Source organism: Mirounga angustirostris, unplaced genomic scaffold (assembly GCF_029215605.1).
Source record: "Mirounga angustirostris isolate CCGP_5_RB_7025 unplaced genomic scaffold, mMirAng1.0.hap1 SCAF_9, whole genome shotgun sequence".
Lineage (NCBI taxonomy): Eukaryota > Metazoa > Chordata > Mammalia > Carnivora > Phocidae > Mirounga > Mirounga angustirostris.
Window position 1 is genome coordinate 66,210,400 of NW_026991717.1, and position 25,679 is coordinate 66,236,078.

Sequence of the window (25,679 nt, forward strand, 5' to 3'; positions counted from 1 at the left end):
CGTGCTTGGAAGTAGCCAGAAAATACTGACGTGTGCAGGCTTGGTAAGAGTAGACAAGTTCCCAAAACCTTGACAGAGGCAGAACCGGCTGAAGCTAAGCTCTAAAAGGAGAGGCTGGGGTTATTTATTTTTTTAAAAACATTTATTTATTTATTTATTTATTTATTTATTTAAGATTTTATTTATTTATTTGACAGAGAGAGAGATAGCGAGAGCAGGAGCACAAGCAGGGGGAGGGGGAGAGGGAGAAGCAGGCTTCCCACTGAGCAGGGAGCCCGATGCGGGGCTCGATCCCAGGACCCCGGGATCATGACCTGAGCCGAAGGCAGATGCTTAACGACTGAGCCACCCAGGCGCCCCCAGGCTGGGGTTATTTATAGACAGCTTCTTATCACATAGGTTAACCTTCTCTAGTTTAATGTGACTTGGAGACATACTGTTAATTAGGCTTTTTGACTCAACTCAATGGGAAATAAATATGTTTTTTGCTTTGTTTTGTTTTAATGTACAAGTTAAAGGGAAGGAACAGAGCGCCTCTGAAATTCTACTGACTACAGAGGATTGGTGTTGTACTACAGGGAATAATGCATATCTGAACATGTTAATTTAGATAAACAGGGCAAAAATCAATTTTTCTGATCATTTTGAACTTTAATGTGGGTAAAAGGGCTTCCGTTAGTAGGAGAAAGACTACTAGATGTTCCTAATTTACGGATGAGATTGAGTCAGCATATATGAATCAGAGAGAGAAGGTCTTTTAAAATTATTATATACTTCAATATGCATTATAATTCTCATTCTTAAATCGAACCTAAAGAAAAATAGAGGATCCACCATTGTGTGAATCAAATATAATAGCTTCATGGATGACTTTTTCTCATCTGGGATAAGAAGATAATACCCTTATTAATATATTAACATGAAATTTTATAACATTTTAAAGATTTCTTTAAAATGAAAAGTCTATTTTGCTTTTTAATTAAATCTATTTCCCAGAAAGGTCTTTAAGGCTCTACAAAGTACCTTGCATTTTCTTAACACTGACAGTTCTTGAAACGACGCTTGAATGCTTTCTTTATACTTTGGTGAACAATTGAAAGATCATATGCAAAAGACCGTGCTTTCTCTTTTTCTTGCCCTATAATTAAGGCATTTTAATACATTTCCTCATAGTTGTTACAAGAGCAAACTATTAAGATTCATAGATTGAGACAATTTTGACTCCTGTGATTATACAAACACATACGATATGAATTTTTCCTAATCAGGGATTTGAAAAAATAACAACAAAACTCCTTCAAATAAAAATTAATCTCTGGAAGGTTCAATTGAAACGGGGCTTCCTGTGTTGCCTTAATAAATGTAAATGATCTATAAAAAATAGAAAAACACAATACATTTGGTTAATTATCCCTTAATACAAATAGGGTAAATGATAAATTCATATTAAGAACACATTTTCTTCAAATCAATGTATATTTTTAAGAGTTTGCGATCTTTGGGGTTTTATTGTTGTTGTTTAAAAATAAAAATACTGCTTACAAGTCTAAAGATAACCAAGTAAACAGACTTAAAATCATAGAAGGATTAAGATTTTAATTTAAATGTACACATATTTTTTTTCTGAACAAAAATGCATCTAGAAAGACATACATTTAGTTTGATATTCCTTAAGTTGAGAAACTGTATTTTCAATTAAAGAAAAATGCTTTTGTAAATAATGATAAGAAACAAAGCCTAAAGTATCAGAATTATAAATGTTTTAATATTTGTTTGCCAGGAGGAATATGGAATGGAAATTATATATTTATTACAACCTTTTTTTAAACAGACAAAAATCGTTCGCGATGCCATTTAGGAACTATACACTTTTCAGAGCACAAAGAAGTATGCTAATACTTCTGTCATATTTTAATCAATGTGCAGAATTTCTTAGCCCTTTACTATATTAGACAATACCAGGTTTGCTAATGGTGTTAAAATATTGTAATTGGATTTGATCTTAGCCAACGAGATGAGTTTTTTTGGATAAACTTTGGAAATTTTTTTTTAAAAAAAGCATTTTTAGATTATACTGTATGATTTTAAAATTAAGACTGGCAGGAAGAAAATATTAGAAAAGGTAGGATGTTCTAATTGTATAATACTTTTGGACAAGACTGATCTAAGAATCTCCCTGACTTTTTAGGTTTTTACTGTAAAAATTTTGAAATGTATAAAAAGAAGAGAACTAACTCCCTCACTAAATAACCATCTTGCAGATCTTATATTCCCCCTTTATTCTCTCTCACCTTATGTATTTATTTTGCTGAAATTTAAAAGAAATCCCAGGCTCTTAAGTCACTCCATCCCTACATGTTCTCATATGTATCTCTTTGGAAAAAAAAAAATGGACATTTTCTTACATGACCATAATGGCTCTGTCATGCCTAACAAAATTAACAGTCATTTCTTGGTGTTAAGAATTCACAACGATCCATATTCAACTTTCAATGACTGTCAAAAAAAACCAACCTTTTTTTTAATAGTCTATTTGATGGAATCGAGATACAACAAGGTCAACTGCATCTGGCTATGATGTCTCAAGTTTCTCTTTCCTAGGGCAGTTTCTCCTTTCCCCATTTATTTTCATGACTTTGCCTTGTTGAAGAAACTGCTCTGACTTCTTTTTAAATTAAACCTGGGATGTCCCTGTTGAAGAAAGTACAATACACGGCTGAGAAAGTGAAACCTGTCAAAATTTTCAAATTAATTTTTGGCTATAGGGAGGCAAAGGGGGGAGGAACCCTGAGACACTTAGGCCTATTTAATGATCTGAATAATTTCCAAAAAGCCATTAAACAATTCCACCCTTCATACTAAAGAGTCTGAAACTGTAATAATCCTGCATAAAATGGGTGTTTTATAACATTACTTTGATATATTGGCAGTTTCTACAATAGTTGTTATTTAACAGTGTTAACATATTTCCGCACAAACTAAATGACATCAAATAAGCAAATAAATGTCTAGCAATTCCAACCTTACTAATATTTTTCTTAGAATGTATAAAGAAATAATTATTTTTAAATCAATCTAAGAAAGAAATACAAGCTGGCATGTCTCTTTTGTTTTTAGCCCCCCCACCCCAATCTTAAAGGATCATTTAACCAGACAGGCAGGTTTTCATTAAGTTTAATTTGTGTGGAACTTAAATATTAAGTTGAGTTACTAGGATGGTAAACCAAATGATGGCTCTGTCTTTTAAAATCTAATGTTGTACTTTTTAAGGAGAGATATATAGAAAATTTAGAGGATTATAAAATGCTAATGAAAATTACAAGTGTGAGAAAGTGGAACTTTTATATATCTCCATGGTATTCGTACTAAACAAAAAAGTAAATTAACATATATAAGATTGACTTAGTCTTTCCTTGCAACAGCTTTAGCTAATAAAACTTCAAAAAGATCAGTGATGTACAGTTTTTGAAAATCCAAAATATGAATGACTTTAAATGGAACCATATGAAGTGAACGACAGTAAAGTGATCGTAGATAAAATTACCAAACTCGAATGAAATAAATTCAAAAGGAAAAGGATGAAGGGCAATTAAGTACCTATTTTGACAATTCTTAGTGGTCAAGTTTTTAAAAGTATGACACAGGAACCTTAACCTATCTATAGATGAGTGATAAATGAGGCATTTTGTGTCATTACATTCCCATAAATCACTTTCTTTAACTGCTGACGGCTTTTATCAGATCTAACCTTTTCAGGATTCTATTAGAGTGCTAACATTTTCAACTTTGACACATGTGCAGTTTACAAATTCTGCAGCTGATTAACTCTGGACAGAAGCTCACTGGTATCATTGTCTTCAAGTTGGGTGAAAGCCTTAGGGTCTCAAAAACCCAGACACTTACATTACAGTACAAAAATCTCAATTAAAGTGAGGGGCTGGGCTTTAGAGTCACTAAGTGATTGTTTTCTATTGGGAAACAAACACCAATAAGACTTCATTTTTCATGAAATAGGTGACCTAGGAAATACCAAGGATAAAAAAAGATACAGAAAATCCCTGGATGATAAGGGTTAATTTCTAACCAAGTACATTTTTTTATCTCAAAAATTTTTTTGGCAATAAAAAGATACATATATTTTTTCATGTTTCAAGTTTTTATTTAAATTCTAGTTAGTTAACATATAGTGTAATACTGGTTTCAGGAGTAGAATTTAGTGATTCATCACAAAAAATATTTTTCAAAAGATAATTGCTACACTTCAGTTCTGACTCAGTCAAAACAAAGAAAACCCAAGATTAATACATTCATGGGGTGAGGAATATGGCCACAAATTAAACATAATTTAACTGGGGCTGTTATAATGATGAAATCATTTTAAAGTGAATTTTGTGGAGAGATAATGAATCAAACTAAAATACATAGTTTCACTCTCCTGCAACTGTCAACATTCTAAGTTAAAGGTTGTTTTGGATAATTCAAGAGATCAATTCATTTGAAAAAGAAAAAATGAAAATTTCTCTTATTCTTCCTACCTTTAAAACAATTCTGTTGCAACTATAAAGACAAAACATGTAAAAGATAATGCAATTTCTGTTTAAGTTATTGTTAAAATACCAGATCTCCGTGGGATGCCTTTTATACATAAGTTATAACGAACTACTTATTACCAACATGAAACATTCTAAACATGCATATCACAAGATGAAACTTTAAAATAATCAAAATATTTGCCTGTTAATAATGGAGAAATAAATAAGGCACATATATGTAAGTTGAAATCTTCCTTTACAGTGCAGACAAGAGAAGATCAACACTTCACAGTATTTTTAATTTTAATGGTCCTAATTTCTGAGTATAAGAGTCAAATACAACAGTTGAACTTGACCGTCCAAGGGTCTGGTGATTAACACAAGATTGTGCAGGTAGATACCATGCAGATGTCAATGTGCTCATATAAATAGCGCATACATAAATACATTTGAGTAGATGTGAGTTTGTTCAGACAAAGATATCAAAGAAACTTGTTTAGAAAATATAATTGACACAGACCTTGAAATAAAGCTAAAGTTTAAAAAAATACTGTCTCTGGCAATAATAGCCAGACAGAACAAATCCTGATAATGGTTGTTTGACCACTAGAAGCCAGCTACTTCAAACAGTATTAGTTTTGATAAGAACTACCGGCCATCCAGCCTAAATAATAAAACCTACAGAGACAGACTAATGGCACTAAAGTAAAAATGTTCACAGACAGCCTCCTGCGGCAGATTGCCTCTTGTTGATAAATGACAAATCTTAGAAAAATAGTGGGGGAAGGACTACTTTTCTAGCATCCAAACCCACATAGTCTCATAATGTCACCATCTAAGGCCTATCCATGACAAATTAAAAACTTCTTTATTTCACTAATAATGTCACTCATCACAGGAGCTGGGCAGTTACACTTTGACAATTCAGATGTAAATCCTGGGTTGCCTATGAGTATTCATGACAAAGGCATATTTATCATTTAAAACAAAAGGACATGACTTCTTGGTGTTCATATCAAAGACCAGTGATGGATGAGGCCATGCTAATCAAAAGACAGACTAGAAAGAACACAGATGTTTGCTACTTTGATTAAGAAAAGACTATTCCCTCCCCCAAAGCCATACTGGGGACTATTCCTTCCCTAATATGGCTATTTCAAATAGTTTTAAATATATAATTTTAAATAGATACCTAAGAGTTTAAAATTTCCAGCTGTAGCTTCTATAGTAAAATACGTTTTTTCCCCAATCTCAAATTACAGAAGCAAAATTCCTGAAACCAAAAAAAAAAAAAAAAAAAAAGATCAAAATACCAGAGAGGAATAATTCCTCAGATGTAACCCATAGAGGGATTTCCACAATTGGTTTTATCCTTCTTAATTATTATTTTCAATCCAGGAAATGAAGAGAAAAAAAGTCTATCATCCCAAACTTTTATAAATAGTACAACTGTGAGCTGAAATCAATGTGAGAAGCTGTAAGGACAGCAAGTTTAAGACATTTTTGCCATATTTGATTCTGACCATTATGTCTCTGTTGTTTCAAATGCTCTTCAAGTTGAAAAGCATGCAAACATAGCTGATGTCCATATTTTAAGATTTACTCAAAACCTTAAACACAATCAATTCTGGTGCTTTTAGCATGTATCACCATTTTGGATGAGGCAGACCAAAAATAAGTGTGTCATTAAAAAAAAAAAAAAGATATTTAGAGCTGGAGCTATTGATAGCACTTCTTCCTATTCCACTGATGAAGAGCTACCATCAGGACTGGCTAATAGAAATCCAATTTACAAGGCCCTGCTCATTTGAGTGCCTTTCAAGATGCACAGGATTGGGAACCCTTCAGACTTGCAAACAAATGTCTGCTCTTCCAGGGCAGAATATTTTAATGTGGTTCTGGGGAAGTCATCATGGCTAGGTCACCTTGAAGATGTGGATAGTACGGGTAGGGGTGGGGAAAGCCTACTTGGTAAATGATCTGTTTCCTGCCAATTTTCCTTGCCTGCTTTTCAATCCCAGTGAAGCACATTTGTGGATAAGCTTTTAATAGAGTAGTATATGACAAAAAAAACACAACACAACACAATATAAAGCCATATTGGGGGAAGGAACGACTTAGGCATTAAGAGAATACTTGAGTAGTTTGGTGGCACCAGCTAAAATGCTAGGTAGGCAGAAGGTTCCCCCTCTGGTAGGATCATCTTCCTCTCAAAATGATGGGCACATCAAAATCACATGGTCACTCTGTACACCTACGTCACCCTGTGATTCTTTGTCTGGAAATCCTGTGTCACATTAAATGTGACACTGGTGTTAAGCCAGCAAGGATATTCATTCCATTTTACACAACTGAGTTGCATCCATATGTTCACCAGGGTTGACTTTTCACCAGCTGTAGTAACTATTATATGCCCTACTTATAATGGGGATGTCCACCTTTTCAAGTTTATACCTGCTTCTCACAGAGGGAATTAAGGGTTGACCATTTCAGAGAGCTTAACACTCAATATATTAAGAGGTATTTATAGAATAACAAAAATCTTTCACCTTTTGGCCCTTTTATGAAAAATTTACTGAATGCCTAATATATTTAATATTCAGTAGCATGTGAGAATAATTTTTATGCAACTCTGATAGTTAGAAAGATAGATAACTCAATTATTAGATCATTTATCAAAATATTCAGATGTATAAGAGGCTACTAAAAAGATTGATGACTGAGAAAGTCCACTGATTCTCTAGCCATCATATTCATGCATTTGGCCAGACAACATTTTTCGCTGCCTTCACAAGCAAGCTTCATTACCCATCACTCCACTGAAAAGAGTTTATTATGAGGCTGCCATCTTGGCAAGACTATTATTTAGATGATAAATGCTGAGGGGAAAAAAAGTGTGTCTACTTTTTTTTTTTTAAGAAAAAAGATGAGCTTTTCTGACAGATAAAACAAACAGCATCTACATTTCTAATTAACTTAAATTTGGCAGATACAAATATAGGTCAGTTAAAGCTATGATGTTATCTTCTGTCTGAATTTTACCCTTAATTTGTAAAATGTAAATTAACTAATTAGAAGAAAAACAGCATGATTAGTGACAAAATGCTTCAGCTGGGTCTTTGCTTCCTGACATTTATGATCAACTATAATGAATTATTACTTTCTAAAGTAATTGATAGAATATATATATATATATATTTTCTTACCACAATGCAAGAAACTTTACTAAGAATTTATAAAAGAAGGCTAGGAACCTGGCAAAACAACAGAACTTTGTGCTGTACTTTCTGGGGAAAAGATGCATATAGAATGCCATGATATTAGAAACAACTGGGTTAATTTATGCCTGTGTATGTACCTAAGGGTGAATTTGGAGGAAAGAAGCGTGTAGAGATTAAGTCACTAATAAGCCCGGTAAAAGGACTGTCAAAACTTAACCCTTTCCCTGTCAGCTCCAATGGGTTTGCTGTGTGCTCAAGCGATCAGTGAGAGTGGTGCATGTGTGTGCGCACACGCGTGTGCGCACACACGCGTGTGTACAAGTGTACATGTGCACATGCATGGGCCCGCATGCCGGACGGGGGGGTTAAAATGTTACTCAGAGAATGGTTAGAAAAGAGAAAAAGGATTTGGCTACTTGAGTTTCAGCAGGAAAGCCTGTCACTGTTAAGTAGAATTAATCTATGTAATAGTTAAGGAAAAAGAGGTTTTCGGCTATTCCTATGTAGACAAAGACTCCGCAATGAGAAGTACATCTGCCATGTCAGATATAGGTGTCAATGAAAAACTACATAAAATCCTGAAAGGTCGGGCCTGTGGAGGTGGCCACGCTTTGGGGTATGGAGTGTGGTTGACCAGGCCTTGGGCAGGCAGAGCAGGATCAGGGCTGTCAGTCCTCATAGCACACAAACTTAGAGGTCTAATCTGAATAAGGAATACCAGGAAATTGGAGCTGAAGCCTGTGGAATCCTAGAAAGGAGCTAAATGTGCTTTGTCGGTACTGGGCATTGGTTTCCAGTGACATGACAACATTTGAAAGGGCAGAGAAAACAGAGAAACAATTCAAACAAAGACATATGGTGATGTCCAGGGTGCTACTGGAGAGTTCAGGTACTATGCAAAATAGGCAAATAGTTAAACTAAGTACTGCAAAATTTCAGTGCTAATTTCAGGTTATGTCACTAAAATATTTACTTTGGACAAACGTACCTTAATTTCACTTAGCAGACAGTTATCACATTTGGAAACAATTTGACTAAAATACTGGAATACTCCTTTTTCTCCAATATTATGACAAATACATAAAACCTTCCACAATTTGCAGAGTGCAGTTTAAATGCTAGGAGAATATTGTCAGACTTATTTTATATTGACTAATTATGGAGACAGCGGGAAAACCTTTCTAAATAGCTACTCTTGATGAAAAGCATTTAGCTTACTACTTTTATATTTTGGAAATTCATTAATGGGAAACATTTTTTCTTTCATCCTCATCCCTACACCACTGTAATAGGACATTAAGAAATAATATGGGTTACTAGTCAAAGCTCTACTTCACAGTAGATAAATCTAACACAGAACATATTTATACATGACAGAAAATACTCTTGGCAGCTCTCTGGCCTCCACCTAACTCTTCAACCTCTTCACATGATATTACCTATGAGGTGGCTACTTCAAAAGCTACCTAAGATTGACTTTCGTGTACATTAATTTTGCACTTTGGAGGTAATCCTTAAACATTCGAACTCCAAAAAATTGTCTCTATCACAAAGATAAGGAAAGACTGTAAAACATATTATAGCGTAGAGACCTCCTCGTTTGTTTCGTTTTTCTATTTCAAGGATTAACAATCTCTACCCAATGTATCATTCTGAAAAACGAATTTAATTTCTTTTAATTAAAAGCATTAATAGCTCCCACTAAGATTTTCGGCTTGATGGTCACTGGAGAAAAGAGACTAGAGACACTTAAAAAGCAATCATTTATGTTCATTTAAATTTTTAAATATTTCTGTGTAGAAGCAGCATTTGATGTTCATCTGTAAAAGAGGACAAAGGCAGTAAGAGCCAATGCAGTGAGTGTCGGGTACCCTGACCGAACCTGGGTCCCTCAGTACTGCAGGAAGGTCAGATCCGCTCAGTGTTGTACTGGCGTGTCAAAATACGTCAACAAACATCACACTGCATGAAGGAGAAGGACCTTTCAGTTCTTTACGTTTGAGCTGCCGATGGAGCTTTAGACGGAGGGTATGCATGAATGGTTTTCCTAGCTGCTTGACAAATGCAACTCCCAAGCTTTCTTTCAAGTGTGATTGTTAAAAGCCCTAGGTTTTTACATTTTGGTACAACTTCCTAAACCCATATAACTTATGATGGGAACTGATGTTAACCATCAATACTCCAAATAATCAGATTCAATGCAACTAGACTAAAATTACTGTATAATGGTTAAATGCAAGAGATGAAGGTTGAGAGTCAATAAATGTAGAAACAATTTTATTCACTCTTAACAGTAATACTTATTGTTCATCAGTTCTCTAAACTTTATTATGGATGTCATTATATCACAGTTGTCTTCTTTCTCTCCCCATCCATAGAGAAGGGCATTTCTCTATACTCCTCCGTGAAAACCCACTTTGTCTATCAATAGTAAACTGTGGATGATCCCTAAATCCTACCTATCTCTGATCCATCACTTGAATTCTTATTCTACAACCCAGCTGCCTTTGGACATCTCTAAATGTCACAACTAAAGTTATTGCTAACCTGGGGCACCTGGGTGGCTCAGTTGGTTGAGCGACTGCCTTCGGCTCAGGTCATGATCCTGGAGTCCCAGGATCAAGTCCCGCATCGGGCTCCCTGCTCAGCAGGGAGTCTGCTTCTCCCTCTGACCCTCCTACCTCTCATGCTCTCTGTCTCTCATTCTCTCTCTCGCAAATAAATAAAATCTTAAAAAAAAAAATTAAAGTTATTGCTAACCTGGATTATTTTCTACTCTCAATTCTTTAACAGCATCAGTATTCTCTCCACACCACCAATATCAAAACCTCCCAATACAACAACATTTAGTTACTTGCCAAATTCTGTAAATTCTATCTTTGTCATCTCTGTAAATCTGCACAGTCTCTTCCATTCCCACCCACCAGTATGATTTGGGAATTAATGGATTATTTCAATATGGACAACTGTGTTAGCAATTGTGTTTCTATCCCCAACTTCTGGCTTCTGTCCACTTGAAGCAATGCTACCAGAACATCCAGCCTAAAGGTAGGTCCTAATCATGCTACTCTTCTATCAAAAAATCTCCCCTGGCTTTCCAGCTTTATGACCTTGATCTGGGTACTTAAACTCTCTATGCCACACCTTTCTCATATGAAATGGGGTAAAATACTAGTTCTACCTCATAGGCTTCATATGTGGATAAAGATGATAATACATGGAAGTGCTTAAGCCAGTGCCTTGAACATAGCTGGTGCTCAGTGTTAGTTATTTTTGTGATCCATGTACATGCTTTTTTCCCCAATTAAATTGAATTAAACTCCTTGAAGGCAAGATGAAGCTTTGCTTATCTCTGTATGCTCTGAATACATAATATGCTCTCTCTACATAAAGGAACTTAATACATATCTACTGAACTTAGTCATATATTTATGCTACTACTGATGGACCATTTTGCTAGAATATGTTGCATTAGGAATATGTAGTGGTAAAAGTATTCATTTTACATTGAAATAATGAAAGGCAGCTGGAGCTGATCAAAATTTTGGTCTAGTGCTCAGTCAATATGGTTTTACACACCTGACCTATGCTCACAACCAATGACTTCATTTTTGACCACCTTCATAATCAATATAGAGTGCTCTGAAAGTATTGCAGCTGAAGCTATCCGGGATGATTATGATAGACTCACATCTACATAAGTTGATGAGCTTTATGAATTAAAAAACCCCTCTTTTTGCTAAATAAAGGAATTCTGCATTAATTTTGAATTTATGATCACTTGGAATGAGCTATTAGGGATGCTACAGGACTAAATTTAAAATGTGTAGGTGGTGGTGGTTAGCAAAGCTGCCAATGATAAAAGGGAAGAAGATGGCAAAGAGGAATATATAGGGAGAAGTAGGAAGGGGTTAACAGGATTGTTAACCTTGCTGGCAGAATCCCTGTAAGAAAATAAGGGTGAACAAAATGGTAAACATCTCGATGTTAGCGATTCAGGTAGGAAAGGGAGTAAAACAAGAGAATGGAATTCATAAATCATAAGTAGACTAAGAATATAAAGAAAGAGCAAGAAAACAGAAGAGAATCTAATTTGCTTGTGTTAAATGGAATAAATGGATAAATGGAATTCATAGTAGGAGTTTAGTTTTTATGAGAATACGACTTCCAGGGTCAATTAGAAATGCGAAGGAAAGGATGTTTACCATTGCTGTTATGTATCCACACAGGTTTTTGTTTTATGAGAAGAAGAGTATGAGACATGCAAATTGTATTCATGGCTCATTTTCCATATTCTACACGTGTGAGAGGAGAATGAGCAAGGGCAAACTAGGGCAACACAGACTCATCATCTGTAAGTCACCCATCCCAGGAGATTCTTGAATGATATCAAATACCAAAAGATGCTCAGAAATGGGGAAATGTGTCTCTTAAATGTAGAGGCAGAGAAAAGTGAGAGAAAAGGCATAACTTCTGTGAACAGGGCTCTATCTCACCAAAACACAGCCAGCTTTATGTCAGTCCAAGTGGCAGCAGAAGCCCTTGGTGAGTGCTAATGAAAGATGATTGAAGAAAGCTGCCTTCTAACAACCATACACTTATTACCCAATCTTTGGCCTGGACTATATCAAAGCCTTTCCTTTTGCTGGGCAAAAAGTAGTGACTGAAAATCCCATTTCAACTCTAAGGATCCTGGTAGAAAGAGACCTAGAGGTCTCTTTGAGAAAGAGAGAGATCAAAAGAAAGAAACCTGAAGGTTTGCACAATCCTCTCCCATAAATTATTCTATTCATAGTTGATGCTTAAGAAAATTTATTAGTAACAATGAAATCTATAACTTAAATAGCAAATAAGTTTACAAGGTTAACATTGAATAAGACAAACTGTTTACAATGTGTTAAACTATGTGTTAAAAACCATAATTGAGAGACATCTACTTGGAGACAAGATGGGGTAACAGGGACTGGATTTATCCTCCTGCTGGAAATAAACAAATGGAATAGATGATGACAAATAATGACAGTAATGTGGAACAATGTCCCCTGAGTGATGGGAAACAAAAAAGGTAAGCCCTTTGCCCCAGCCACTTCCTGGAGTTTTCAGGCTGCACTGTGAAGATGAAGAACCTAGGTGAGGCTCAGCGAGTCTCTCTGAGTTGAGGAGATAGAGTTGGAAGGGTGGGAAGACCAGGAAGCTAGAGTCTATAGGACAGAATACCAGCAGAGGAGAGCTGTACAGAGAGAGAATTCCAGAGACTATCTGTAGGTCTCCCTTGAGTGTACAGCAGAATATTGATCAGTACATGTGCGACTTGAACATATTACTATGATCAATTTGACCAAATTGCCAATTATAGCACAGTTCACTCACAACAGCAGAACAAACTTTCTTTTTAAGCGCACATTGAACACTTACCAAGATAGCCATAGTCTAGGCCATAAAACAAATCTCAATAAATTTAAAAGGATGCAAGTTTGTTTCTGACCTCAATGGAAATAAATTAGAAACCAGTAACAGGAAGATATGTGAAAAATTTTTCAAATATTTGGGAACAAAATACCCTAAATACATCTAAATAGCCTGTGAATTAAAGAAGAAATGAAAAATTAGAAAGTATTTGGAACAAAATAAGTATGAAAACCCAACATATAAAATTTTGTGGACTACAGCCACAGCAGTTCTTAGAGGTAAATTTATAGCACTAAATTGCCTATCTTGGAAAAAAAAGAAAGGTTTTGAATCAATAACCTCAGCCTTCCACCTTAGGAAACTAGAAAAAGAAGAGAAAGTAAAACTAAAGAAAATAAAAAATATACAGATTACACTAGAAATCAATGAAAGAAAAAATACAAGTAATCAATAAAATTAAAATTGGCTCTTTCAGAAGACCATAAAATTGATGAACCTCCAGGCAGACTGATCTGGAAAGAAGCTACAATTATCAATATCAGGAATGACAAAGTTGACATCACTACAGACAGATTCTACTGCTACTAAAAGAAAAAAGGGATATTCTGAGTAAGCTTATCCCAATACATTCCACAACTTAGATGAAATGAACACATTTTTTGAAAGACACAAAGTACCAAAGTTTACTCAAAAAAAAAAAAAATCCAAAAACAAAACCCAACAGCTTGAATCATCCTTACATCTATTAAACAAGTCAATTTTGTAGTTAAAAACCTTCCAACAACAACAACAAAATAGGCACAGATGTTTGAAGAGGAAATTCTACCTAACAGTTAAGAAATAATAACAAATCTGCACAAACTTTTCCAGAAAATTGAAGGGGAGGGGAAACCTTCTAACTCATACTATGAGCCATCATTACTCTAATACCAAAGACTTAGCAGGAAAAATAAACCACAGACCAATATCACTCATAAATGTAAAAGAAAAAATTCTTAATACATCTTCAACAAATCAAATCCAACAAAATATAAAAAGATACTGTTTCATGACCAAGTGGAGTTTATCCCAGGAATGCAAGGTTGGTATAACATTCAGGAATCAATCACTGTAATTCACCATTTTAACCTATTAATAGTAATTAAAAAAAAAAACCCATTTGACTATCTTTTTTTTTTTTTTAAGATTTTATTTATTTATTTGACAGAGAGAGACACAGCGAGAGAGGGAACACAAGCAGGGGGAGTGGGAGAGGGGGAAGCAGGCTTCCCACCGAGCAGGGAGCCGGATGCGGGGCTCGATCCCAGGACCCCAGGACCATGACCTGAGCCAAAGGCAGATGCTTAACGGCTGAGCCACCCAGGCGTCCCTCCATTTGACTATCTTAATTGATGCAGAAAAGCATTTGACAAAATCCAACATCCATTTTTGATAAAAATCTGTCAGCAAGCTAGGAATAGTAAGGAGCTTCCTTGACCTGATAGAGAACATCTACAAAAACTGATAGCTAACGTTATTCTTAATGTGAAAGACTGAATGCCTTTTCCCGAAGAAAGGCGATGTATGTTGTCCACCACTATTTACCTTTGTATAGGTGATTCTAGCCAGGGCAGTTAAAAAAAAAAAAAGTCATCCAAATTGAAAAAAGTAAAACTGTCTTTATTCACAAGTGATATGGATGTCTATGCAGAAAATCCTACGGCATCTACCAAAAGAGTAAAGTATTAGAATGAGTTTTACAAAGTTGTAGGATATAAATCAACATAGAAAATCAACTATATTCTTTTATAGTAACAACGAACAATTGGGGATTAAAATGAAAACTATCACTTCTTTTTCTTTATTTTTATTTCTTTCTTATTTATTTAGAGAGAGAGCACACACGTCTGCATGAGTAGGGGTGAGAGGCAGAGGGAGAGGGAGAGGGAGAGAGAGAAGAATCTTGAGCAGGCTCCACACTCAGCACGAAGCCCAATGTGGGGTTTGATCTCATGATCCTGAGATCATGACCTGAGCCAAAACCAAGAGTCAGATGCTTAACCAACTGAGGCACCCCCAAAACTATCACTTCTAAAAGAATTAAGCAATATAAAACACATAGGGATCAATCTAATGAAAATGTGAGGGATTTGTACACTGAAAACTACAGGGCATTTTTAAGAAAAATATTAAAAGACCTAAATAAATGGAGAGATACTGTGATCATGGATCAGAAGACTCAATATTGTTAAGATATCAATTCTTCCCAAATTGACCTATAAATTCAATGTAATCCCCATCAGAATCCCAATAGACTTTTTTTGGGGTGAATTTATAAGATGATTCTAAATTTATATGGTAATACAAAGGACCTAGAATAGACAAAAATAACTTTGAAAAAGAAAAATAAAGTTTGAGGATTATATAGTTTCGCAAATATAGCTATAGTGATCAAGATGGTAGAGAATTGACATAGACAAATTGATCAATGGAACAAAATAGAGAATTCAGAAAAAGGCCTACCTACACATAAATGATCAATTGATTTTTTAAAAATTTTATTTTATTATGTTAATCACCATAACATCATTAGTTTTTGATGTAGTGTTCCATGATTCATTGTTTGCGTATAACACCCAGTGCTCTATGCAGAACGTGCCCTCTTTAATACCCATCACCAGGCTAACCCATCCCCCTGCCTCCCTCCCCTCTAGAACCCTCAGTTTGTTTCTCAGAGTCCATAGTCTCTCATGGTTCGTCTCCCCCTCCGATCTTCCCCCCTTGATTTTTGACAAATGTGCAAAGGCTATTTAGTAGCTATTAGTCGTTACAACAAATGGTTCTGAAACAACTGCATACCCATATGCTAGAAAATGAGCTTTGATCTACGTATCACACCATATATAAAAATTAACTGAAAATGGATGCTAGACCTAAATGTAAATCTAAAATAAATTTTTTAAACGATTTTATTTATTTATTTGACAGAGAGAGAGCGAGCACACAAGCAGGAGGAGCAGAGGGAGAGGGAGAAGCAGACTCCCCGCTGAGCAGGGAGCCCGATGCGGGACTCGATCCCAGGATCTTGGGATCATAACCTGAGCTGAAGGCAGATGCTTAACTGACTAAGCCACCTAGGTGCCCTAAAATAAATCTTTTAGAAAAAAAGGGGGATCTATGTGATTTCTTTTTAATTTTTTTTAAAGATTTTTTTTTAAAATTTTATTTTAAGTAATCTCTACACCCAACGTGGAGCTCGAACTCACAACCCCGAGATCAAGAGTCAAATGCTTCACTGACTGAGCCAGCCAGGTGCCCCTGTGATTTCTTTAGATCTTTGAATCTTTAATATTTCCTAGATGTGACATCAAAGGCATAGTCCATAAAAGAAAAATTGGTAAACTGGACTTTATTAAAATTAAATTGAAAGCCACTGTTCAGAGAATGAAGACACAAGCAAAAGACTGGGAGACAATATTTCATATTTGATCACATGTCTGATAAAAGACATATCCAGAATATTTTTTTAAAACTTCCAAAACACAGTAAGAAAAGAACTCGAAAAATGCGCCAAAGACTTGAACAGACACTTCTCCAAAGAAGATAGGTAGTAAAGAAACATGTAAAAAGATTCTCAATGTCACTTGTCATTATAGAAATGCAAATTAAAATCACACCGAGGCACTACTACACAACTCTTAGATAGCCTAAAGTTAAAAGGATGGAACATACCAAGTGGTGGGGAAGCTGAGGAACACTTGAAACTATCATAAACTGCTGGTGGGAATGTAAAATGGTGCAACCACTTTGGAAAACAGTTAAATCGTTTTGCAAAAAGGTAAACATATTCTTACCGTATGTCCCAACTATTTCATTTCAAAGTATTTGGCTAAGAGAAATGAAACCATACAAACATTTTTACATGACGATTCAAAGGAGTTTTATTACTAATAGCAAGAACTAGAAACAACCTAAATGTCAATTAATAGGTGAACAGATAAGTAATGGTATAGCTATGCAAGTGAATACTTCTCAGTAAAACAAAACAAAACACAAAAAACAAAAAAAAGCCAAAGTACATACTGTATGATTCCATTTATAGAAAATACCAGAAAATGCAAACTGAATCTATAGTGAAGAAAGCAGATTAGTGGTTGCCTGGGTGCAGAGAGAAGTGAAGAGATTGAGAAGAAGGATTCTAAGGAGGCACAAGAACTTTTGGGGTGGTAGGTATTTATGTTCAATATCTCTACTGTGGTGATAATTTTTTAAGTTTATATAAACATGTCAAAACTTGTCAAATTGTATACTTTAAATATGTGCAGTTTATAATGTTAATTATACCTCAATAAAGCTATTTTTAAAACTATTCTTATTTATTAAAAGACTTGTTTTTTATGTGCAACCAACGGCAATTCAGAAAAAAAACGAACTCCATTTAAAATAAAAACATTTCTTAACAAATGTTCCACAGTTCACTTCTCTTCTGAATTCACACTAGTGTTCAGATAGTTCAGTCAGAATTTGTGAATGTAAACCACATACAAAAGACTTCTCTAATTCTATGGATTTCAAATCCAACAATTTAGGGGTTATTATATTCTGGGTGTGCTGGTATATATGACAGGCTTTTATAATAAACCTACAGATACATATTTTGAATATAGAATAAGGGCTCTTGAGAAAGCAAGAGAGAACACCTGGCCCATTTTTCACTAACCTTATGGAGGTAGATATCTAAACCACATATGTTGGAGAGCTTTTTAGATCAGCTCAGCGAACCCATTAACTGACTAAGTAGCCGCTTAAAACAGATTTCTCACCATGGCTGACATGAAACTGCCTGGTGGGCAGAAAGCGCACAGGTGTGAATTCAGAAGGAGATCTGGATTCAGGTCCCATCCCTGCAATTTACAGCCTCAGGCCTTACTATCAGCCCACCCCAAAACAGAGGTGACTGACACAGTGCCTGTGAAGGTGTTTGCTGAACTGAACCTTTGTTCTTTAATAAGGCTTTGTTTTTCTCATCAATACTCTGTTTGAAAGCAGAAAGGCTACAAATGCAAGGGCTGTTTGGCAAATACTTAGCCAAGGCTAGGTAAAGAAGAAGTTGATGTCAGTGCTGCATGTAGAATGGCATGATCACCTAAAGTTTTCAAAAGAAAAGAAAAACTCCCAAGGTCCAGGCTCTACGCAACATCAATTAAACCAGTTCTCCAGGGATAAGACCCACATCAGTATTTTTAAAATGCCCCTCATGTGATTTCAATACATGGTGAAGTTTGAGAATCACTGACCTACATACCCAAGCCATTTTAGCATCAGTTTCAACCTGATCTCCAATATTCTAGAATGAGTCTCAGAAATGGATTCTGTATTCTTGGGCTCCTGACTCTATCCATGCTCCTGGGTCACTTCCTATTGGCAGAATCTCTATTCTTCTTCCCTCACTCTCTCTGGATGATCATAATGGTTGTGTTTCCATCTTTAGAATGACCGCCCAATCATTTGCTTGTTAGTTTGGTGTGGGGTAACTTTTCTGAAGCATTCTATCACAGTGGGTCAGCAGAAGTCATCTTTTCAACAATTCTTTGGTCCCCTGATTTTGGAAAACTGATCAATATGCTCTCTCTATTCCCTCCACTCCCCCAAATCTTGTGCATACCTGAAGACAGTAATCAGATAGATATCTTTCTGAGAAACTACAATTCATTAATATTTCCTTATATGTCTATTTTCTTTCTCTTTAGTCCTTCGACCCATTCTAGTTATTTAACAACTGTCTCTTTATTGCAAATATCACTTTAAAAGCCTAAGGAACATTTCTATCCCTTATTCAGTTTTGGATTTAAAGTCAACACTGAGAACAACAACAGCAGACAATATGAATTCCTTGGCGGGGAAAATTCTTGCATTTCACATTCCAAATGCAGAAAAAAAATGTTATGAGAAATCATTCTTATAAAAGTACTACATACATAGCAGACACTTCTTTCGTCCTTTTCAAATATTTCGAGGTTGCTCCGGCTAGTAACAGTGTCAAGTATTTGTCTGGAACAACGGAACATCAATATCTCACAACCATCTCCACTGTAAGAGATGGAAAAGCAAATGATTATATTTTACCTTTAGAGAAGCCCTCTCCAGTGCATTTGCTAATTATGAGTCAATCTGTCTCTTGCTGCTGATGACTACTTGTTAGTATACTGGAGCAGTGCCTTCTGAGGCTGTTGTAATTGAAGGTTTGCAAGAGCTTCTATTGCTGAGGCACACAGTCCAACTTAAGACAGATGTGATCAGCCTTGTTTTTAACAGAACTGAAATAACTGGAAATCTGTGATTTGGCTAATTGCAGGCTTCCTGGAAGTATCTTAATGCAGGAAAAACTTTGGCCATCCTCTGAAAAAATACCTTCCTTAACTCTCACTGCTAGGCAGCCCCATTCTAAGTGCCTCACCTCTCAAGGCAGCACAGACCAGAGAAAGCAATTGCTAAACCATTGAGTAAATAACCAATCTTTAAAATATACTTAGAGGTAAGAACTAAAGTCAAATCAATTCTTGTGGCAGAAGGTATTAGCTTAGCATTGCCTCTGGAGAGTAGACTCTCTGGAGCCAAAGTTTCAAAATTCTGACATATGGAAGTCAGCTCTTAATCTTTTCAATGATACATAAATGTGATTAAGACCATATTTCCTCTGGTGCTCATTTCCCCTCACATCCTAACACCAGTACAAAAAAATGACTTTGGAGGATACATGTATTTGCTTCCTTTGGTACTGTTATTTAGAACCCTTCAAGAGAGGTCCATGGCCTGGCCCAAAACTTGAGAGGATTCTGCTCTGGACCCCTCTGGTTGTATCCTAACCCATGGGGTGAGGATTCAGCAGGACCAAGGGGACATCCCCACTTGCTGTATATCCCCCCAATCCCTTTCTAGGCCACACTCCATGTACCAGAGGCCTTAGAACTGATCACCTACTGGCACCTCCACCAGCCAGGTATTCCACCAGCTTTCGGGCATTTGATGACAGATAAAACATACAGAGAAGATGAAACTCAATGTTAACTGGAGGAAGGTGACATGTAAACAAGAAATTACAACATTTAACACATGCTATGAAATTATTAGCAGAACACGGGAGTGGGTACCGAATGCAAGCGTGGAATGCAGGAAGATTTCCCAAAGAGATGTCAGCCAAGCTGAGTAGTCCAGGAGGAGTTATCTGGCAAAGAAGGTAAATAAGTGTCGACTCAGAAGACTTCTAAATTCTATCAGACAGGGATACACAGGAGAAAGAGACACACAGGAATTAATATCTGTTGTAGACTGCCAGGCACTTCGAAAGTCCTTTACATGTATTAAATAACCGATCTTCATGACCACATGGTCAAGAGGGTATTACTGACACTATTTTATAGGAGAAAACGAAGACCCAGGGAGGTTAAGCAAGTTGTTCCTAGTCACGGGACTGGAAAGTGGCATGGCCTGGATTCAAACCCAAGAACAGGAGAGATTCCCTCCATTGTTTCAAGGCTCACTAAGCAGGGAAAGCATGTTGAAACAAAACTCGGCCTTGTGCTTGCCAGTCACAAGTGTCAATCCTCTCTGAGAGAAATGAAGAGGTGTATCTACCAAGTGCCCTTCGGTTTCTCATGGGGGCCAGCATGAGCCCAGAATGGTAGTTGGCAGGGCTGAACCTGCAGCTGAGATTTCCACGTTCTTGGTCGGTAGTTGTCGGGCACAGTGCACGTGCTGCCTAGAGGCTTGTGAGGCTTTGCTCTTTAGGGTCACTTAATATTTTCCTTCAGATGGACCTACCTTATCTCCAAACACTGAAAGTGAGCACAGGGTGTCTGCTCCTACTTCTCTGAAAGGCCACATGTATGTATAGAACCCGTGTATGTAATTTGGCCTCAGATTATAGAATTTCTTTTTTTTTTTTTAACTGTCACCATCAGATGTGAAAATATACTTAGTAATATAGGTCAAATTGTCAAATAACTCAGTTTTTGATTACAGAAGTAGAATGAGAAGGCTTCTGGGGTGTTAATTGCACAAGGAAACATGGTTTTTATACAATTTGTATTTATAGACCTATGTATACGGGATATATAAATACACATATATGTAAATATGTATGTATTTTCTTTACAATCATATATATAGCCTTATATAATTTGGGGCTATATTATGGTCCAAATGCTGCTTCCCAGAGGTACTCTTTATTTCCTTTAACTCCATGGAAGTAGAGACTATAGAGTTTTGAGGAGCTATCTGATCAAAGTTCATACCCGGGACAGGGGCCTGCTCACAGGAAAGGCAGCTTATTATCTGTACTCAATGTCTTTGACTTTAGGGAAGATGATGGCATTGCAAAATTTAAATTTTTCTGATGTTAATTAAGCCAGGGAAAATTCTTGAAGCTTTGATTACAAAGGAATAAGGGGCACACTACATATAGTAATTAACAACAGCAATATAAAAGGTAAAGCTCTTTAATAAAGGCTCATATTCAAACAAATTGATGCTTATATAAATGTTTATTCTTTCACTCAGATAGGGATAAATATTATGAAGAAAAGTCCAACCAAATGAGGAGGGAGAGATGACTGAGGTGAGGTCATTTAGATTGAGTGGTCATGGAAAGTATCCCCGAGGAGGGGAATTTGAGCAGACACCTGAATGGTGTGAGGAGCTCACCATGTGGAGATCCAAATGGGAAGAAAACTCCAAGCAGAAGAATTAGCCAGAGTAAGAGTTCTGAAGTAGAAATAAGCAGTGTAGATTTTAGGAAGGCCCAGAAAGCCAGTGCGGCTGCAGAAGTATAAGAGAGGGAGGGAGCCTTAGTTGGGGAGAGAGAGAGAGAGAGGCAGGTGTGCAGATAACTGGGGATGGTAGAGAGCTAGATCATGCAGGGCTCTGAATGTCATGTGAAAGTTTGGATTTTATTTGAAATGTGATGGGAAGCCACTGAGGAGTTTTGAGTAGGAAGCAATACAATCTAATTTGTATTTTTCAAGAGTCGCTCCGGCCAGGGTATGAAAAACGGACCACAGGAGTGTAAAGGTTAAGGTCTGGAGACCAGTTCGGAAGCTACCGCAACAGTTCAAGAGGTGATGACGGATAGTGAGGTGATGCCAGGTAAGAAGGTGATACTGAGGCATGATTTGAGATATGACAAAGATGGAGCTGAAAGGATTTTCCGGTAGGTTGGTGATGGGCTGGTTTTTGGCTTGAGTATTTGGGCAAATTGGGGCACCATTAGTTGAGCATGGGAGGAATCGGGGGAGCCACAAGCCTGGGGAGGAAAATCAAGGGTTTAATGTTAGACATGTTAGGTCTCAGATACCTACTGGATATCCAAGAGGAGATACTGAATGGACAGTTGGATAAACAAACAAATTTGTACTCAGCGGACATATTAGGGCTGGCAGCAAGAATTAGGAGATACTGTTACAGATACAGTATATAAAACCATAGTCTCCGATGAAAGCTCCAAGAGAGAACCCTGGAAGTGAATGTAGATAGCAAAGGGCAGAGGGCTGAGCACTGAGTTCCAGAGCCCAGCTCCAGTGTAGAGCTGGAAGGAGAAAAAGCCAGTAAAGCAAACTGAGTATGCTGCTGGGATGGCAGGAAGTAACCCAGAAGAGTAGCTCTCGGAAGTCAAGAAAAGATTTTTTTTTTTTAAGATTTTATTTATTTGAGAGAGAGAGAATGAGTGAGAGAGAGCACGCACATGAGAGAGGGGAGGGTCAGAGGGAGAAGCAGACCCCTGCTCAGCAGGGAGCCTGATGCGGGACTCAATCCTGGGACTCCAGGATCATGACCTAAGCCGAAGGCAGTCGCTTAACCAACTGAGCCACCCAGGCATCCCAAGAAAAGATGTTTTAATAGAGGTAGGGTATGATCAACTTTGTCAAAGTTGCTGAAAGGATGAATAAGAATATCCACTTGCACAAAAAAAGAAAACTTGTAGAAACATTAAACTAAAAATTAAGGGCTCTGTAGTTATTTATGTGAGATAATGGGTTTATACAAGGTCATGATTCTACAAATATTCATTGAACAGTCTTATTGTAAAATCCAACATATAATCTAAAAAATAGTGTGACAATTTGATAACAGTGTTTATGTTAACTAGAGGCTCATCACACAAATAAAGCAATTAGCCCAAATGCCAACCAGTCAATAGCCTCCTTGAAAGGCTACCTACAGGTGGGAGAGATGATTTCCTCCACTCTCAACAATTTCAGCAACTACTATGTGAGTTGTGTTGAGGCAAAATATGAAGAGTAGGATACCATACTTTCATAAATTGGCTAAGTTCTCCTGTCAAAATGTCCTATCACTGGTAAGTCCGTATCACTGTTATCATCAAAATTTTATATCCAAGTAAATGCCTCTGTGTTCCATTTTGAATATCACCACTACTTCCATTTCTTGGCCTCTCTGCAGACATCTGGTAAAACTACTGAATTCTGTGTAGAGTATTTCCTCCTTGGATGATCTGGAACATTCAAAATCAAGGCTAACTTTCCCTTATCGCGTAATATACCCCGAATGAGTCATGCCCAAGAGCTGGTACATATTCAAAGAACATGTTTAGGGAATGTAAACCAATAGTCATGTAAGTAAACCATCATTAGAATAGAAAAAGTAGCACACAACGAAATAATCTAAAATCCAGTCCAAAGGAAACTGTATTAAATTATCCATAGCTCAGATCCCCTCCAGCTGGGTCAATAATGCATGGGGGTCCGATTACTGACTAGAGTATTTATTCAACCTCTAAAATAGTGTTAGACACATAGTAGGCACTCAATAAATAGTTCACTTGTTTTAGGAAAAAAATATGACTTTCAAGTAAGCGCTACTCTTTGGAATTCAATTTGTAATTGTTCCTCATAAAAGACTTGATGAGTACCAAAGTGGGGGCACCGTCTCAGTGCATAATGGTTTTGTTTTTCAGTAGAGTTAAAAATGCTTTAGCAACCTAAACTTACACAATTTGATTTTCTTGTCATTGCTTTCCCTGTATCACCAAAGATGATGCTTTCTTTACTATTTCAAACTCAAAAAATTGTTAAAAATCTAAAATTCAATTTGCCACATTACTGCTAATTTGAATAATGGCTGAATAAAAGATAGGGAACGCTGAAGCAGCATTGATTTCTAAAACATTTTGCACTTTTCTCCTCCATCCCTGTAAAGTAAAGCTCGGATGCTACGCACAATTACACAAGAAAATCAAGAAAGCCATTACATTCAGCATTTTGTCCTGATCATTGTTACCATGGCAAAAAGTGGGCTTAGTTTAGCACAGCTGCTACGGACGAGGTCTGCTGGCCTTTTGTAAAGCTGAGTAACAATATAATACCAAATTCTGTAGCCTGTCACTGTTTTTTTGTTTTGTTCTGTTCTTCCCCAGGATGAGACTATTGTGCACAGATGCTACTGTCTCACTCCTTAATGACCTGGGCCCATGTCATCTTATTATTGTATTCTTACTGCTGGCCAGTGACTGAGGAACACAGTTAATCTAGAAAGGTTACCCCTTGCCCTACCTCCTATTCTAAGGGGAAAAATTGCACGGTGTGAAAATGTGGCACTTCAATAACAGAAAAAGCCAAAATTTCAACAGTTGTACTATAAATGACAACAGAGATGTACTGGAAGGGGCATAGGTTTGGGAGCGAGAAAGACAAATGCATGATGACTAACTGTATGGCATATTATTTTCTCTCTGAGACTCTGTTATCTGTAAAATGGGGGAAAAGTAACTTCCATGTGAGGATTAGCTGAGAGAATATGAAGGCCCAGGCCCAGGAATTTGATAATAAAGCATCCTCCCCTCCAACCCTTTCCCTTAATCGATGAGGTTTCCATGGCTTCAGTCAGGACTGTTGATTGAAGTTGGTAGGTAAACTGTTTTTCTGTTGGAAGGCAAATCGTTTTGATCTTTGATATCACTTGGACACTTTCCTCAGAGAGCTGAGGATATGATTTTTTTAAAGGTCTGAGAGTAAGCATAAATTTCACATCCAAAGGATAAAAAGTTAGTGTCAATAGGCACCCTGCCTTATTATTCCTATTTTAAGTGCTACCAATATTATTGCTGTAAAACGGAAAATGGGAGTATATACTAATTTTGACTTTATGCAGAGATTGTTAGTTTTAAAAAATGAAGGAACATTATGAAAGCAGAGAAGTTTAAATTATCTGAAATGAATACATTAATCAAGTCTCTGTATTTACCAGAAACAAAGACTACTAGCATTTTTACCAGCTAAACAAAATACTTTTTCTAATGAGATTTCAGCCGAGTATCGTTTATCTTAAGAGAAAAATAATGGGACCTTACCTATTCCAGTAGCTCCAGAACTGGTCATGCAGGTAGGCATGGTGGCTACATTCATCACCAAATGAGGCTTTGCTTTCAATCCAGTGAATTATGTGCCCTTCTACAGCTAAGGGACAAAGCATTACTAATACAGAGCAAAGAGAAGGGAAGACTGGAAATACTGAACTCTGCCTA

At 36.6% G+C, this 25,679-nt stretch overlaps 1 protein-coding gene across 9 annotated transcripts in view; it reads right to left on the reverse strand.

Annotated features, from left to right (window-relative positions):
* Positions 1–25,679, reverse strand: part of CDIN1 (CDAN1 interacting nuclease 1) — a 205,265-nt gene that overhangs the window by 70,195 nt on the left and 109,391 nt on the right. For 4 of the 9 annotated variants that reach the window (XM_064570703.1, XM_054513618.2, XM_045900388.3 and 1 more), the window contains 2 exons: positions 25,506–25,611; positions 19,120–19,231 (listed from right to left, as the gene is read on the reverse strand). The exons of 1 other annotated variant lie outside the window; for it this stretch is intronic. In XM_064570703.1, coding sequence (XP_064426773.1) covers positions 19,120–19,231; positions 25,506–25,611 — 218 coding nt within the window. 4 more of the 9 variants (XM_054513619.2, XM_045900389.3, XM_064570706.1 and 1 more) reach the window with 2 other exon arrangements.